Here is a 14,838-nt window from a genome sequence, read left to right on the forward strand (position 1 = left end):
TAACTTCCACCACTCTCTCTCTTTCCACTGAAGGACTGCCAGAGAAACACAACAGGACAGCACTGTGAGCAATGTCCAGACGGCTTCATTGGTGACGTTGTCAGAGGAGTGCCCACGTTCTGCCAGCCCTGCCCCTGCCCCCTGCCAGCACTTGCCAAGTACGTAAAGAACCTTTGCTTCTCTTTGATTTGGGCTGGCTTTGGCCCTTTCCAAGGTGGGGTCAGCATCCCCTCCTGGATGCAGGAGACAAAGGCTGCTGCCCTTGCCAACCAGGGGAAAATAAGAGGACTACCAGCTGCTCACATTTATAACCACAGGAAACAGCATTTCATTTAGAAGGTGAAAAATATCCTTAAGTGCTCATATCAATTCTTACCAAAAGGGAGGAGAAAATATTTGAGCACATTCAAGCTCGCCTTCCTTTATGTAGGAGAGATTATTCAGCTGTCTGGTTACTTTTAAGAATCCCTTAAAGACCAATTCCCAAGGAAGTTAGCATCAGGGATGTATGTGGCTGAGACAGACAGATAGACAGAAAGATCAATCCATGACCTCTGGAGGGTAAAACCAACCACAAAAAAGAATAGCCTGGCAGTCTCCTGAGTCAACAGCAGCTGGATCTGGTTAGCACAGCAACAGTTAAAAGGAAAGGGCTGGAGGACCCTGTGACAGGTACGGTGCCCCTTCAGCTGATGCCCAGCTACCTTTGGGTAAGAAACTCTGAAGCCTGACAAAAAACCATGACCAAGACAAAGAGCTCCAGCTGTTATCCACTTTGTGTCTTTAGAAGAAACAAATAACTACAAACCGTGACCAGCTATTAGAAACTGTTAGTGGCACGTCAGTAATGCAGCTGAAAGAAATTATCAACTTCCTCTTGCTTGAGGTCCATGCTCTGGGAGAGAGGCATCTATGCAAATCCCACTCCAGCGCACAGAGACATGCCAGTAAATACTCGCCAACGGGTTGAAGCTATTTTTTAGCGAGCTACATACTCCCCTTGTGTTGTTTCCCATTCTGCTTTCAGCAGGGCTTCTCAGCAAAGGGGAATTTCCTCAGTGTATTTGTTTGCTGTTGCTATAGGATTACTCATACAGCCTTAAGGTGGGATGAGCTGCATTTTGCTCAGCTGCTCAGTGGCACAGGCTCAAAATGGCAATAGAGCAAAATCACTCAGGCCAAACTCCCACAGATCACCTCCTGGCTTTCACGGTGAGCTGCAGACATGCGAGGAGGGCTGTGGGGTGGAGAACAGCTATTGTTGAAAAACTGCAGCTTTGCCTGGATTAGAGAGAAAATCCTCCAGAGACAGGGGAAGAACCTGGCTTTGCTCACATGCAGAAAGTCTTAGGAGTGAGTGAGCTCAAAGACAAAGCAGACCGCTTCCTCCAGTTTCAGTAGCGGCTGTAATGCCAGAAATAGTAGAAATACAACAGTTGGAAGCAGTGCTTTTTCCTTAGCAAAGGAAAGTGAGATTTTTTTTAACCTGTTGGGCACAGAGCAGCCACTTTGGTGCTGTTCTCTCAACCATAACCTGGGCTGCACATGCCTGAGGCACTGCCGCACAAGACCCAGTCTCTACTAAGCATGGTCAGTCAAGCAAGGTCTAGTCTGTCCTCCCTACAGTGCGATTTGCCAGAGCATGGCTGGGTCTGCATTCACCCAGCCCCTTGTCCAGTCCTGCAGCCCACGGGGCTCTGCAGCAGTGCTCCCCCGGCAGCAGGGAGCCAGCCGGCCTGCCAGCCCAGCAGGGCTCGGTGCCATGGGACCAGCAGGAACCTGAGCTACAGGCTATCTCTGCCAGTGCTATGGGAGATAGGCGCAGAGGCCAAGGAGCGTTCCCTGCTTCAACATGCTCCTTAGCCTTTCTTCTAGAGGACATAATGCCTCTCCTATTCCAGACCACTAGACATAAGGAAGCCCCAAACCCAAAAAGACAGCAGCGTGGGATTGAGAAGGGAGAGCAAAAGTTGCAAGGAGCCTGAATGCAGATGCTTCAACACTAGCAGCGATATAGGAGTTGGACTTGATGATATGTTCTGTGGTATGTTACCCCTTTAAAACTACCTTGGTAAAAATCCACTTCAATTTTTCAGGGTTTTCCCTCAGAAAAGTCCTGAAGGCAATAGTTAAAGGAATATCCAATCCCAATTTGCCTCATACCGTTATTTAAATAACATGCAAAAATTGCCTGTTCAGCTTCTTGAATGAGAGAGACCTGACCACAGCAATAACTTTCAGCTGGGGCTGGAACAGGCAAATAATAATGATTAAGCAACATTCAGCCTTGCATAACTAAATTCAAAGAACAACCATTCTTTCTTATTTTTTTCATTTTTCCTCCATTAATCCTACTCCATTTATATTAAGGCAAAACAGTAGCTCTACCAGAAAGCAGAGAAGCGTTAAAAGCCTTAAATAGAGAACATCCAAAGGATGTTGTTTGGTACTCTGTTTTACTTTGGAAATAGCCAGTGAATTCATAATAGTTAGACAAAGTGACCAAATCTGTAAACTGATAGAATCATCAGATACATATTTTTTCTTGGGATTCATCTGTGTGTCTCTAGATTTTCTGACCAGACTATCTTCATATCTGCTATCCTGGGAACTTTTGGAATAACTTTTGGACATTACACATGAAGTGTAATGTCATCTCTTTGGAATAAAAAAAGGAGGATGGAGATTGCTTCACAGTCCAGCAGATGTTATTTCTTTTCAAACCTGAGGGAATTATACGAACTTTTTTTCCCTAAAAGATTACAAAAAATATAAAACTTCAGGAAGGCTTCAGTCTTATTTCATAACTTAAATCCACAATGTGGTTTTTTTCAACTACGTGAAGGAATTAGCCTCTGTAAAAGAGGAGGAAGGCTGCCAAACTGTTATGATTTTCTCAATATGTTCTCATAAAAGCTTTACAGAAGTTAATCTATGAATTCTGTGAGAAGAATCTCATTTTATGTTCTCTCTGGTTATATGAAATGTTTTGAGACAGCAGAGATCCAGACACAGATTTATTTGACCCTGGTTGTCAAACCAGCTGAGAAATGCTGGTGGGAACTGAAATTATGCAGGAATTCTTGTCACCTTTCAATGCTGCTCGTTCCTGGAACAAGCAGCGCATGGATCATGCTCTTTCCCGTCGCTCTGTGTCTTTTGTCCTTCTGTGTGAAAGGCATGCAACCTGGCCACAGCTGCCCAGCACTGTATGACTCAGGATCTGCATTTTAGCAACCATGGGCCTGCAGCTGGCAACTGCTGCCACTCACTACTCTGGTCACATTCCAGTGCTGGCAGGAATTTACTCACACATATTGCAAACTAACTGGAAACATCTTTAGGACTGTATATCTTTTTCCTGCAAATGTATTTAAGCCATGTCCATCACTGTGTTTGAAGTGTATACAATTTGCACTTTCCACATCTGGCTGCTGCTGTTCTTGGGTCTCATATTCAGTTAAACATTTGTTAAATCCTGAAAACATAAGAAAGCAAAAAGGAATCCATGATTTAGAGTCATGGCAGTGAAAATTACAGCCCAAGCCATTACTGCAATCAGTATCACTACTTGTCATGTTAGTCTCAGAAGAGGCCCCAGACTCTTTCCAGCTTACTCAGAGAGACAGTAGAGCAGCCTCGGTTACTGTAAATGAGGATGGCATCACTGAGGTCAGTTTTCACCACTCGGTACTTCCAGACTGGATTTGAGAAAAACTGTAGGATTTGCATAGGAAACTGTTCCGCCCATTCCAGAATCTCAATTCCTGACATGCTCACTGCGGTGTCTTTCATAAGCAATATTCTACCCCTTAGAATAAGAGACAGGAAGCAATTAGGTTCGCATGACATACATACACATTTATCCTAAGTCCCTTATCTAAAATGTGTGTATCAAAACCTGCAGGTGTGTCTGATCTACACTGCAAGACAAGAACTTATATATACCTGTGTTTATATAGTTCCATAGTGCTAGATACTAATTAGTGCTTTCTACACTAACTAAAAAGACTAAACAAGGGGTATAATGTGAATAATATACAGAGCTTAAGAATACCTATTCAGCAACGAGTAACCAAGAGCCAGAGCTCACACTGACAGCAAATGTCCATAATGTAATAAAGAAATACTCCCAAGTGTTTGCCATTGCCTGCTCTTCTAACTATTCACTCTAATGAAATTCCAGCTTTGCAGTCTCCTGTTACAGAAAAAGTGGAAGCGTGCGCTGTGTCTGTAAGGAAAACTATGCAGGACCCAACTGTGAAAGGTAAGAAATTAATAGGATGACTTACTGGTCAACAATACTGAAGTGCAGAAGTCTTTGAGGGAATCTTCCCACACAGGGGAGAAATCTTGTGCACGTGTTTTCATCAGGTTCAATCATGTCTGTTAAAGGATCTCATTCAGTTTCCACTAAAAACCATAAGAATTTGCTGTGGAGACATGTCAGGGTAAGACAGACATTTACTTTTCATGTATTCTGATCGAGTTCTTGCACTTTGTGTACCTTCATGTGGTGATTTTCCTAAAAGGAATACAATTTACAAATCAAAATACAAAATACAAATCAGAAACAGCAGCTGAAGTGAAAAATCACCACCACATAGATGCCTCTTGCAATTCACCACTCTAAAACATATAGCAGGCTTCTACCAAATTAATTTTTCAAAAGCAATGGAGAAAATCCATTATCTAGTCAAATTCTTCATGAGCAGATGCAGCCTTTTTAGTTAAATTTTAAATGTATTTCACAGAAATAATTCGATAAAATCAAGCAAACAACCATAGGCCAGTACTGCTTTTCAACTTTCCCTTATGCCTGTAAACAATTTCCAGTAAATATCCTTGTTCTGGTTTCGGCTAGGATAGAGTTAATGTTCTTCCTAGTAGCTGGTATAGTGCAGTGTTTTGGATTTAGTAGGAAAATAATGTTGATAACACACTGATGTTTTTAGTTGTTGCTAAGTAGTGTTTATACTAAGTCAAGGATTTTTCAGCTTCTCATGCCCAGCCAGCAAGAAGGCTGAAGGGGCACAAGAAGTTGTGAGGGGATACAGCCAGCACAGCTGACCCAAACTGGCCAAAGGGATATTCCACACCATATGACATCCTGCCCAGTATATAAACTGGAGGGGGTTGGCTGGGAGGGGCAGATTGCTGCTCGGGAACTAACTGGCCATTTGTCGGCGAGTGGTGAGCAACTGCATTGTGCATCACTTGTTTTGTATAGTCTAATTCTTTTAGTATTATTATTGTATTATTATTATTATTATCATTATCATTATCATTATCATTATTTTTCCTTCCTTTCTGTCCTATTAAACTGTCTTTATCTCAACCCACGAGGTTTTTTTTTCGATTCTCTCCCCAACCCACTAGGTGGGAGGAGTGAGCGAGCGGCTGCATGGTGCTTAGTTGCTGGCTGGGGTTAAACCACGACAATCCTCTAAATAACAAAGTACACAAATAAATGGAGCTATACAGCAGAAATATAACTTACTTTCCTATCTTGTAAAGGGCCATCTTACTCGCTATGAACACACATGGATGACGTTTCAGTGAATGTCAGAGGCCTGATTATAATTCAGAAATTCTCCTTGTGCAGACAATAAATTAAACCAGCTCGAACACAAAGACTGAGGGATATACAATGGCTCAGGCACTGGCTTCCTGAACACCTCATTTTGTTTTTCCTTAAAGCCCCTGAAGTACTTAAGACTTCAGTCCATTGTCATTAATGGGCAAGTCTTGAATTCAAATGATACTTAATGTAACTATCGGAGAAGGGAGAAAGGGGATGCTTAAGATACAAAGAGAAATCAATATGAAAAAGGTAAGATGAAAAAAAGAGTGAAGGCTTTTGCCCTTATAGATGATGCAAAAACATCAGCATATTACCTCCGCATCACTAACGTGGTGACAGCAATAGTGAAAGCCCTTTAGACAGATGTCACAAAAATAAAAAAAATCACCCTTGTTTCCAGGCCTATGGCTGTATTCTTTTGTTCTTCCAAAATGTCAGATTTATACACAAAGGATAATGCAGACAATTAAAAGGTCAGTGAGGTTTCTTAATGGTTATTAAAATGTCAACCTAGACTACAAGCAATTCAAATCCTATGAAATGAGTAGCAGATGCATAGTTAGAGCAGAAAATAGCATCAGCTTTGTTTTCTAATAGCCACTACCCAGCCTGACACAGTGAATCTGTCTCAAGGAAGGCAAAGCTGTGTAGACAGGTTGTAAAAAGCTACAGAAAGAAATCAGCCTGTCCTGGTCACCGTGTTAAGTCCTTGACTAACTGCTGGGGTAAGTGGCAAGCAGTGACAAACAGGACTCGCCTTCCGGTAGGCTCCTGGTCCTACTCCCATTTGTGTCAGAAACGACGAAAAGCGTTTCAAAGACTAATAAGAAATGCATTGCTTGTCCCCGTCCACTTGCTAAAGAGCAAGTCCCTGCCTCACATACGCTGCTGCTGGGCACTGCCGCCACTCCCTGCTCCCACTGGCAGCTATCATGCTGTCAACATGCTGGCAGGAGGACCAGGGGATATTGAGCGAGCATTGCCCCTGTTCCTCCCTGCAGCCCAAATAGCAGCTCGTGTCCCCAGGGAGGGGAAGGCTCCGTCCTGCTCACTGCTCTCCCTCCCAGCTCTCCGCAGCAGTCGGTGACGGGCGCCACGGGGCAGCAAGCTGCAGGACACCCCTCCACAGGCAGCGCATGGGATCTCCAGAGCAGCATACCGGGAGGCAATCTGCTCCATTTCCTCTGGCATTCATGCAGAAGGCCTTCTTGTGCTGCTCCAGGGGCTTGGCACAAACCTATCTAGTTTATGTTTGCCAGCAAATGGTGTTGTGAAATCACAGGGGCCATTGCTAGGAACTGAGAAAACCAGCTTCCCAATTCAAAATTTAGGAATGAATCATTTTGCTCCTAGACTTCAGCAATAAGGCATTAAGGTGGTAGCAGACGAAATCCAGGTTTTGTTAATGCCCAAATGTTAAAAAAGATAACTGAACAAATGATACTTTAGTGTCCAAAGTGAATAGATGAAAAAGGTTCTTTTGGCATTGCCAGGGAAAAGGAAGTTAATTTCTCACTCACCAATAATTACAGGAAGCAAATATGGCTGCAAAATGAAACAAAGACAACTTAGCAGCTTTATTATCGGAGAGGAAATATTCTTTGTTAGCAACAAAGAGCCATTTATTGATACAATGGAGGAAAAGACATTTACCACTGGCCTCTACTTTTCCAGGCCATAAAGTGCAGAGATGGAGCAGTATGTTTCCATCCAGCGGCTTCTGCTCTTCTCACATACTACCGACTATTCAAAAGAGGCCAAGTGCAGTTCAGCCCTATGAGATGCACTGAGTGGCAAAGGGAAGGGGAAAGTGAAGGTGACACATTTATTTTCAGCTCTAAAAGTTCCTATTTGTTTTAGACAGCTACTCCAGATGAGGAGATATCGCTAATAAAAGTGAGTCAGATGGTCATAAAAAACAGCACTTACAAAATATATCTGTGAGGATGTGAGGAATCCAGTACATTTCTGGCAAGTGAACTGAATGGTGTATTTCAGAAAAGAAGAAAAAAAATCACCTTGTCCTGATGAGAGGGCAGACGTTGTGGGCCTGATGGGAATAGCATGCAGTCTTTGGTAGATGCTGGTTGAAAGCCAGAGCTGCATAGTGGTAAGCAAAACGCTTACCGCAGCAGAACCTGGATTTGACTATGTTCAGATTTTAGGAGACAACAGACCTTGGCTCAGGTCCCCAGCCAGAACCTGGGAAAATTAAACTAAATTGCCTGAGAGCTCACCCTCCCCAACTACAAACAGCAGAACAAACAGCATCTTAAAACAGGACTTTATGGATGGGAGAAAAGACAAGGACAACAGGGTGATAAAACAGGATGAAATACAATAACTACTCCTTACCTAAATCACTGCAACAACTATTCAATCCTCCGATTTCTTCAGTCAGCAATTGCTACACCAGCTAGTTACCCCCCTCCCTGCAGTAATTCTTCGTTCCCAGTTTGAGGGTATGAGTCCCTGATCTGTGCGCCCCAGGCTGCCGGGTCATGGACCCTCCTGCCACCCTGCAGTGACACTGTGAATGGCGTGGGTTGCCCCTGTCCTGCCAGCTGACCCCTCCAGTCCCTCAGCCGTGGCTCCATGCTGCTCCAGCCGCCAGCTCCTCCAGCAAAGCCCTTGCTCGAGGATTTGCTCGTGCGAGCTGCTCCATGCCCTCTCCAGTGCCGGCTCTGTTCACCTCACTGGTTGTTTTGCAAAAGTTCCTCTAGCTTGTAGGATTAAGCACGCTCCCTGCTACCAGCAGAAACTGCTTTAACTGAGACCCTCTCCTTTCTTTCTAAATGATGACACCAAATCTATTACCTGTTGTCTTAGCTTAGGGCCACTGGCCACCCAGGAATGTTATGTATTGCTGCTTTGTCTAGACTTTCAAAAATTACTGCATTTTCAACATCTCTTCCATTTTAAGATGTAGCAAGTTTTCAACTGAAATGCTTCCCAAACATGACAAGACATGAAAAGCAATTTGGACCCATTTCAGGCCTTCCCTGTGGTGCTTGTTACCCACCTCCCTCTCTCCCTCTGCAAAGCAACAGAAGTATCCTCCCCTCCTGGGCTGGTGGCTGATCTCAGCCTTTTGCCCTCAGCCAGTAGGCTAACATCAAACAAATCTGAAAAATGGAGGCTGGTTCAGTGCCTGTTCTCTTTTGCAAAAACCAGAAACCATCCAAATGCCTCACCACAGAAGTATTTATATAAACCTCTTCTGGTCAGTACTTTGTTATACGCATTATAATGGAAATAAGGTCTGACCTTCCTCTGAGTTTCAGCATCATGAAATGCAGTCTCTTACCTCAGCTTCCTATATAACACAATATAGTTGGTGAGATCCAAAGCTGAAAGAGACCAAAATAAACACTAAAGCTGCCTCTTTGCCAAGATCATCTGTCATAGATTTTAAAACAATGAGGAACAAATCATTTTACTGCTAAAGGCACACGAAAAAAATTAATGTAGACTGGTGTGATTGAGATACCAGGAGTGTTCAAGAAGGGGAAAATATATAACTGTACAGATTGAGATTAGAGCACAAAACAGCCTCTGCAGGAATACAGCTCCTAATTTGCCTTCTGTCCATTAGTAGCTGCAGACTGTCATCAATTCCTGGTGACATAAATAAGGTCAGAGAAAAAACAGTACCGCAGATGGGAATGTCATTGCTCGTCATTGCTGGGCTTGCTCTTCCTTTCAGGTGTGCCCCCGGTTACTATGGGAACCCTTTGCTAATTGGAAGCACTTGTAAAAAATGTGACTGCAGTGGCAACTCAGACCCAAACCTGATTTTTGAAGACTGTGATGAAGTGACCGGCCAGTGCCGCAACTGCCTGCGCAACACCACCGGCTTCAAGTGCGAACGATGCGCTCCGGGTTACTATGGGGATGCCAGATTCGCTAAAAACTGTACAGGTATTGTCTGCAGTTTAGTGTAGTAGAGCCGAGCAAAACGCAGCACAGCATGGGCTACGGATGACCTCCCAGACATCAGAGATGCCTGAATCAGTCATCAGAGATGCCTGAATCAGTCATCAGACACCTGTGGCCCTGGGAGGCAGGGGGTGCTCCTGGCCGCCTACCTGGTGGGATAATTTAGATGCCTCTTCCGTTGAATCATCCCAGGCACTAGCACTCTTTCCATTGCCCACGAGGAAGTCTCAGACCCCAGACTCCAACATCTCAAATGCTTGGGCAGGATGAATGTAGGCAATGTTGTGTCCTGCATCTTGTTTTAAATAAGGGTCTCTAAGCTTTCTTTGGGCAGAGACTTCACCTCTTTGTCTGTTCACACTGCATGCCAATGTGACCACTCAAACTGATGGCGCTTAAAGACTTGAAAGCATTTTTTATGGGAGCAGGATCGTCCTTCCTGTCCTGACGCAATCCCCACTCAGTTTCTGCTGGTTTTCACACTGGTAATGTATTCTGCATTTCCCATGTGTCTGTGTAATCTTCTGGTTACTGTATTTCCACACCAGAGATGACTATACTTCCAGGGTCTGGTAAAGTGCTACCCAGAGGATCTTACCAAAACATACCTACACAGAGGGATCACGGAGGTTTACGTCCTCTAATATAATTATTCTCCTAATTTACATGGAATTCGATCAAATAGGACTTTGGCCTCATGCCCTTTGTCCTTGCTTTGGCTCTGGGAGACAAGGTTATATCTTCTTTCAAAGCACTGAGGAATAGCCACTGCTAAAGGCAAAATGCAGGTGCTCAGAGCAAGGACCTTGGGCCTCCCTCCGAACCTCTTTGCCAGGGTCCTTCCCTCAAGGACCAGAACACAAATGGGAGAGATGGATCACTCCTAGCTCTCAGCCTGACTCAAAGGTAAGGTAAGGTCCAAACCACACACCCAACTTGGACCTCTGAAGTGCTCTGGGATCTCAACGTACAGAGCTACAGACCTCGGGGCCGTAGCAATGTCTTGATCAAACCTACATCCTTCTTGCAACTCACTGTACACTTGGACTTTGCTTTTTACTAGCTTACTATAAACTGCTAAGGTGTGTTTTGGGACCTGCAGGATGGAGGTTGTGAGGATGCTCTGTACTCAAGTGCCCTGTGTGCTGCTGTCTTCTTTTGTAGGGGACCACGTATGATGCCACTAGTGGTCCCTTCTGGTTTTATGTTCCAGCGACAGCTAGAAGTTGAGTGCCCATCTCCAGGATGTAATTCACATCGCTAAGTCATGTGCTTAAATTCCATTTATGCTGAACAGGGAGAGATGGTTCTCACACACAGTAATCCCAAAAGCCGATCCCAGGTATCCAAACCAGCCAAAAAGACAGCGGCTGTAAGGAACAGCATGCCCCAAAACTCACCTCCTGCCTGGATTTAAGCACCCAAGACATGCCTGAAATTCAACATCTCTGTGATTTTGAGGTTGCAAAAGCAAACTTTGTTTATGCACTTCACTGCCTAATTCAATTCACGAGAGATGATTTAACTGCAGTTCTCCTGGAAGGAATGACAGGATCTAGTTTGTGGCTCCTGAATGCCATGAGGCAGGAGAAACGCACCCAGCACTTCAACTCAGCAAACCGCAGCAATGGTGCCCTGGCCATGTGCAAAAGCAGAGCCTCAAACAGCTAAGAGTAGCTTTGCCAGAAGTTTGAGGATTACAGGGCATTCCAAGTGTCTAAGCAGACTATGCAAGATGTAATTTTGCAAGGCATCTCTGAACATAGAGTTTCTAAACTGAAGTTAAGTCAAACTTTCATCACCTCAGTATAGCTTTGGTTTGCACCCTTAAGGAGTTGCAGGAATTAGAGGCAGAATGCCTCGGTATTATTTACGTTTCTGAGGTACAGTTGAAGTGGGATTTCATGGTGCACAGGACTTCTCTATACAGGTTTTTCAAGCAGACTATAAATCAGCTTGGTAATTCTCTTTGCTAGCAGATTTCCTTGTAGTGTTTGATCTTTGCTAAAAATAAAAAGTGCCTGGGCACTTGAATGTGTTGTGAGAGGTACAGCTTTTCTCTATTTAGGAGTGAATTTAATCTTGTAGTTGACTCTAGCAAATCCTGATTTTGAAGTATTGTGTTTCAGAGAATTACACACTTCTCGTTTCATCTTCATTTCTGCTGAATACCACAACGTGTTGTACTTGACAGTACTGTGTAGATTCTGTGCACCACTCAATACATCCATGATATCCAAACTACTCGGGTAGTTTACACAGCAAGTTTATACTTTGTTTGGCATTTTGGAGCAATTAGGAACTCTCATTTAGAAAAATATTGATTCTGAAATAAGACAAATACCTTCCTTAAAATACAAAAATACAGAAAAGAAACTAGTGTAAAAAACAAGAGAGTCTGCATACATGGTTTCCACAGAGCACCTCAAAGGGTATATAGGACAAAAAAATGCAAGAGAACTAAATGAGCAAACAGCTCTATCCAGCTAAGATCATCTTTTTCTTCTTTCGAGCAAAAGACAAAATCTGTGTAGCTGTGGACAGCAGTTTTCAGCTTCTTTTCAATAAATTTTTTAACCACGTCCTTTAGCCACACTTCAAAGCTTTCCACAAATGTCCCTCAGAAATAAAGATAAATTCAGAAGCTTTCTCCACCAGTAAGCCATGGTAGCGTTGAAAGTCTTAATTCCCTACTAAAAATGTGGTACCTCCTAAACAAGTAGATGAAAAATTGTCAGGACCGCTTTTGAAATTAATTTACTGTAAGCATTTGTGTAGCAAATTAAGAGTAATCCATTAAAATAAGAAGACACAATTTTATTTTCTTGAGCACCAATCTATTACAAATTTTAATCTTGTAACTGTAATCTTGCCACCTGGGCATAGCCTAGATCCTGTGATATAGGTAAAGAGAAATCTCTGCTTTCAACTGAGACTTTTCTTTCACTTCTTAACAAAAGAAATAACAAATTAAATTGTAGATCCAAAAACTGGGAGGCATCCAGTTCATACAGATTGTGGTGAGGTCAAAATATCGATTGCCCCACAAAATTCATAACCAAATTCTGTTCTTACATTAGTACAAAAACTGAGTAGTTCTACTAACACTGGTTCACTTACACAGAATTATTCCAATGTTAGTGCATCGTGTTGACTTTGAAGCTGTATTACACATTTTCCCTGATAATTCCTTGAAAGTGCAATGTAGAATGTAAATACAAGGGTAATTCATAGAGAACAATGAATGGGCTGCAATAAAATGGCAGTAAACAATTTTGTTATATGAGATTCTGCTGAAACCATGAATCACAAGAGCAAAACGAATTCCAGATAAGTCGCTGCTGTTCCTATGTTCTGCTTGAGTTTTTGTTATTCTATCAAAGTGTTCCAAGAATATTTTAATCTTTAAAATAATATATTTTAAAAGGCCAATTAAATCTTGAAAGAAACACTTTAGATTAAAAATTATACTTTTTAAAAAGCCACTTGTGCTGGCAATAAAAATGCAGCTTACTCAAGTTTAAAAAAATGTAAAACCTCATTTATTCTTCATTGTAAGTGGTAGGAGATATTTACTTTTTGATATGCTCAAGCTGATGATGGAATTGGAGTCCACTATCAGCCCCTGATAGCTGGAAAGCTTATTTAGTGGCAGCCTGACACAGCGCTGATAAATTCCACAGGGCTGTGGAGAGATTTGTAACTAATAATTGACTTTAGTTGTACCGCTTTTCTTAGCCCATCTCCTAAACGTCAGTGTCTCTAGACGGTGATGCACAACGGCCCAGCTGGGCAACTCTGGCCTCGCTGCCTCTGCTTGTGACCAGCTGGGAAGCTTTGAACAAGTTGTTTCAGCAGAGGCTTTCTGGTTCTGTTTCCCACTTTATATTTTATCTGGTCCAATTCAACTGCAGTGCAAAAAACACCCTTTTCTACACACTGAAGGAAAAATCAGTCCAAGAAGTCCTTGATTTCCATTTGACTATCTATGCGCAATCCTACATACAATCATTTCACTAGTCTTGGGAGGGGAAAGGTGAGTTGTACATTTTGAAGATTCTTCTTTCAATAATCCTTTCTTTTTCCCCCAGAATGTAACTGTGGAGGGAGAATGTGTGACAGCCTGACTGGAGAATGCCTCGCAGACAGTCCTGAAGTTTCTACTGGCACAGACTGCCCAACGATCAGTAAGAAGATTATCATAAGAACACCAAAAATTAATATCGCTCTTGTACTTAGATGCTTACAAACACTAACTTAAGAGCTCAGTTCTCCAGTGGGCTCAGCACTTTGACCTTGGTCCCACAGGGCACTTAAACATGCGAATATGCACAATGCCCCACTGACTGAGTATTTAAACACGTTCTCACTTGCTTGACTGAGTACATGCATACGTCCAACTCTGTGATACAGACTGAATGTTTAGGTACAAACTGTGGAGCAGTAGGGGAGTATCTCCAAAGCCACTTCTATAGCCTTTGAGACACAGTGCCTGCAAAATAATATTCTGGCCCTAAAAACTGCCGTCACAACTTTATCTGTGCCATCTTGCATATAATTTCTGGTTTTCTAGTTGTACATCTAATATAAATTGTTGCTGTTGACAATTTGACATATATCCATCAGTCAGTTGCTTTTCCACTATCATCTCCCCTATTCTAATGATAGGAAGCCTGAGGAGTTTGCAGAAGCACTGTGTTATAACTGTTGGTAACCACTGATATTTTTTTAAATGTTAGTATAATTATGTCTGCAGTATAATGCAGACCGTGTAGCACACATAAGTTCCTAAATCGACTTCCAAGAAGAGGGGTCGTGTACCTGGAAGTGCGACTAGAAGGAAAACATTTGGGAGCTGCTGCCATCAAGAATACAGACTACACAATACCAAGGAAAAGTTTCTGTAGGAATCTGTGTTTCACGTTCACCTAAGTCTCTTGCATTTAATGGTGGCACCAATGTCACTAAAAACAAGGTGGTATTGCAAGCATTCAGCAGGGACAAGGATACAGCTCTGTGCAAGTATATTCCAAATATGTTATAACTGTGGTTTTAGAAGTTGCCTTCCTAATCAAATAGACAGCCAAGAGCCCATCTGCTGGACATCCTTACTTCTCATATCACCAAATTTTAAACACAGAGTTTTGGGTTCTGACAAAATGAAGTTGTTGTTTTGACCCTCATCTGTTGTTATTTGGGCCACAAACATGCAGAGCCTCTAGGGAATAGCCAGGAAATACCTTCTCTCTCTCTTTCTCCCTACTGATTACGGAGCCACTGTGGCAGCCTCTTGGAGCAGTCCCATCTGGTGCTGC

The 14,838-nt window shown here is 42.8% G+C and overlaps 1 protein-coding gene across 1 annotated transcript in view; it reads left to right on the top strand.

Moving 5' to 3' along the window:
* The window catches only part of LAMA4 (laminin subunit alpha 4), a 107,125-nt gene that overhangs the window by 36,950 nt on the left and 55,337 nt on the right, over positions 1 to 14,838 (top strand). Inside the window, exons 3-6 of the mRNA XM_050893683.1 lie at positions 34 to 158; positions 4,187 to 4,267; positions 9,291 to 9,505; positions 13,615 to 13,710. Of these exons, the coding sequence (XP_050749640.1) occupies positions 34 to 158; positions 4,187 to 4,267; positions 9,291 to 9,505; positions 13,615 to 13,710 (517 nt within the window). The remainder of the gene's footprint in view (positions 1 to 33; positions 159 to 4,186; positions 4,268 to 9,290; positions 9,506 to 13,614; positions 13,711 to 14,838) is intronic.

This window comes from Gymnogyps californianus, chromosome 3, assembly GCF_018139145.2.
Source record: "Gymnogyps californianus isolate 813 chromosome 3, ASM1813914v2, whole genome shotgun sequence".
Taxonomy (NCBI): Eukaryota; Metazoa; Chordata; class Aves; order Accipitriformes; family Cathartidae; genus Gymnogyps; species Gymnogyps californianus.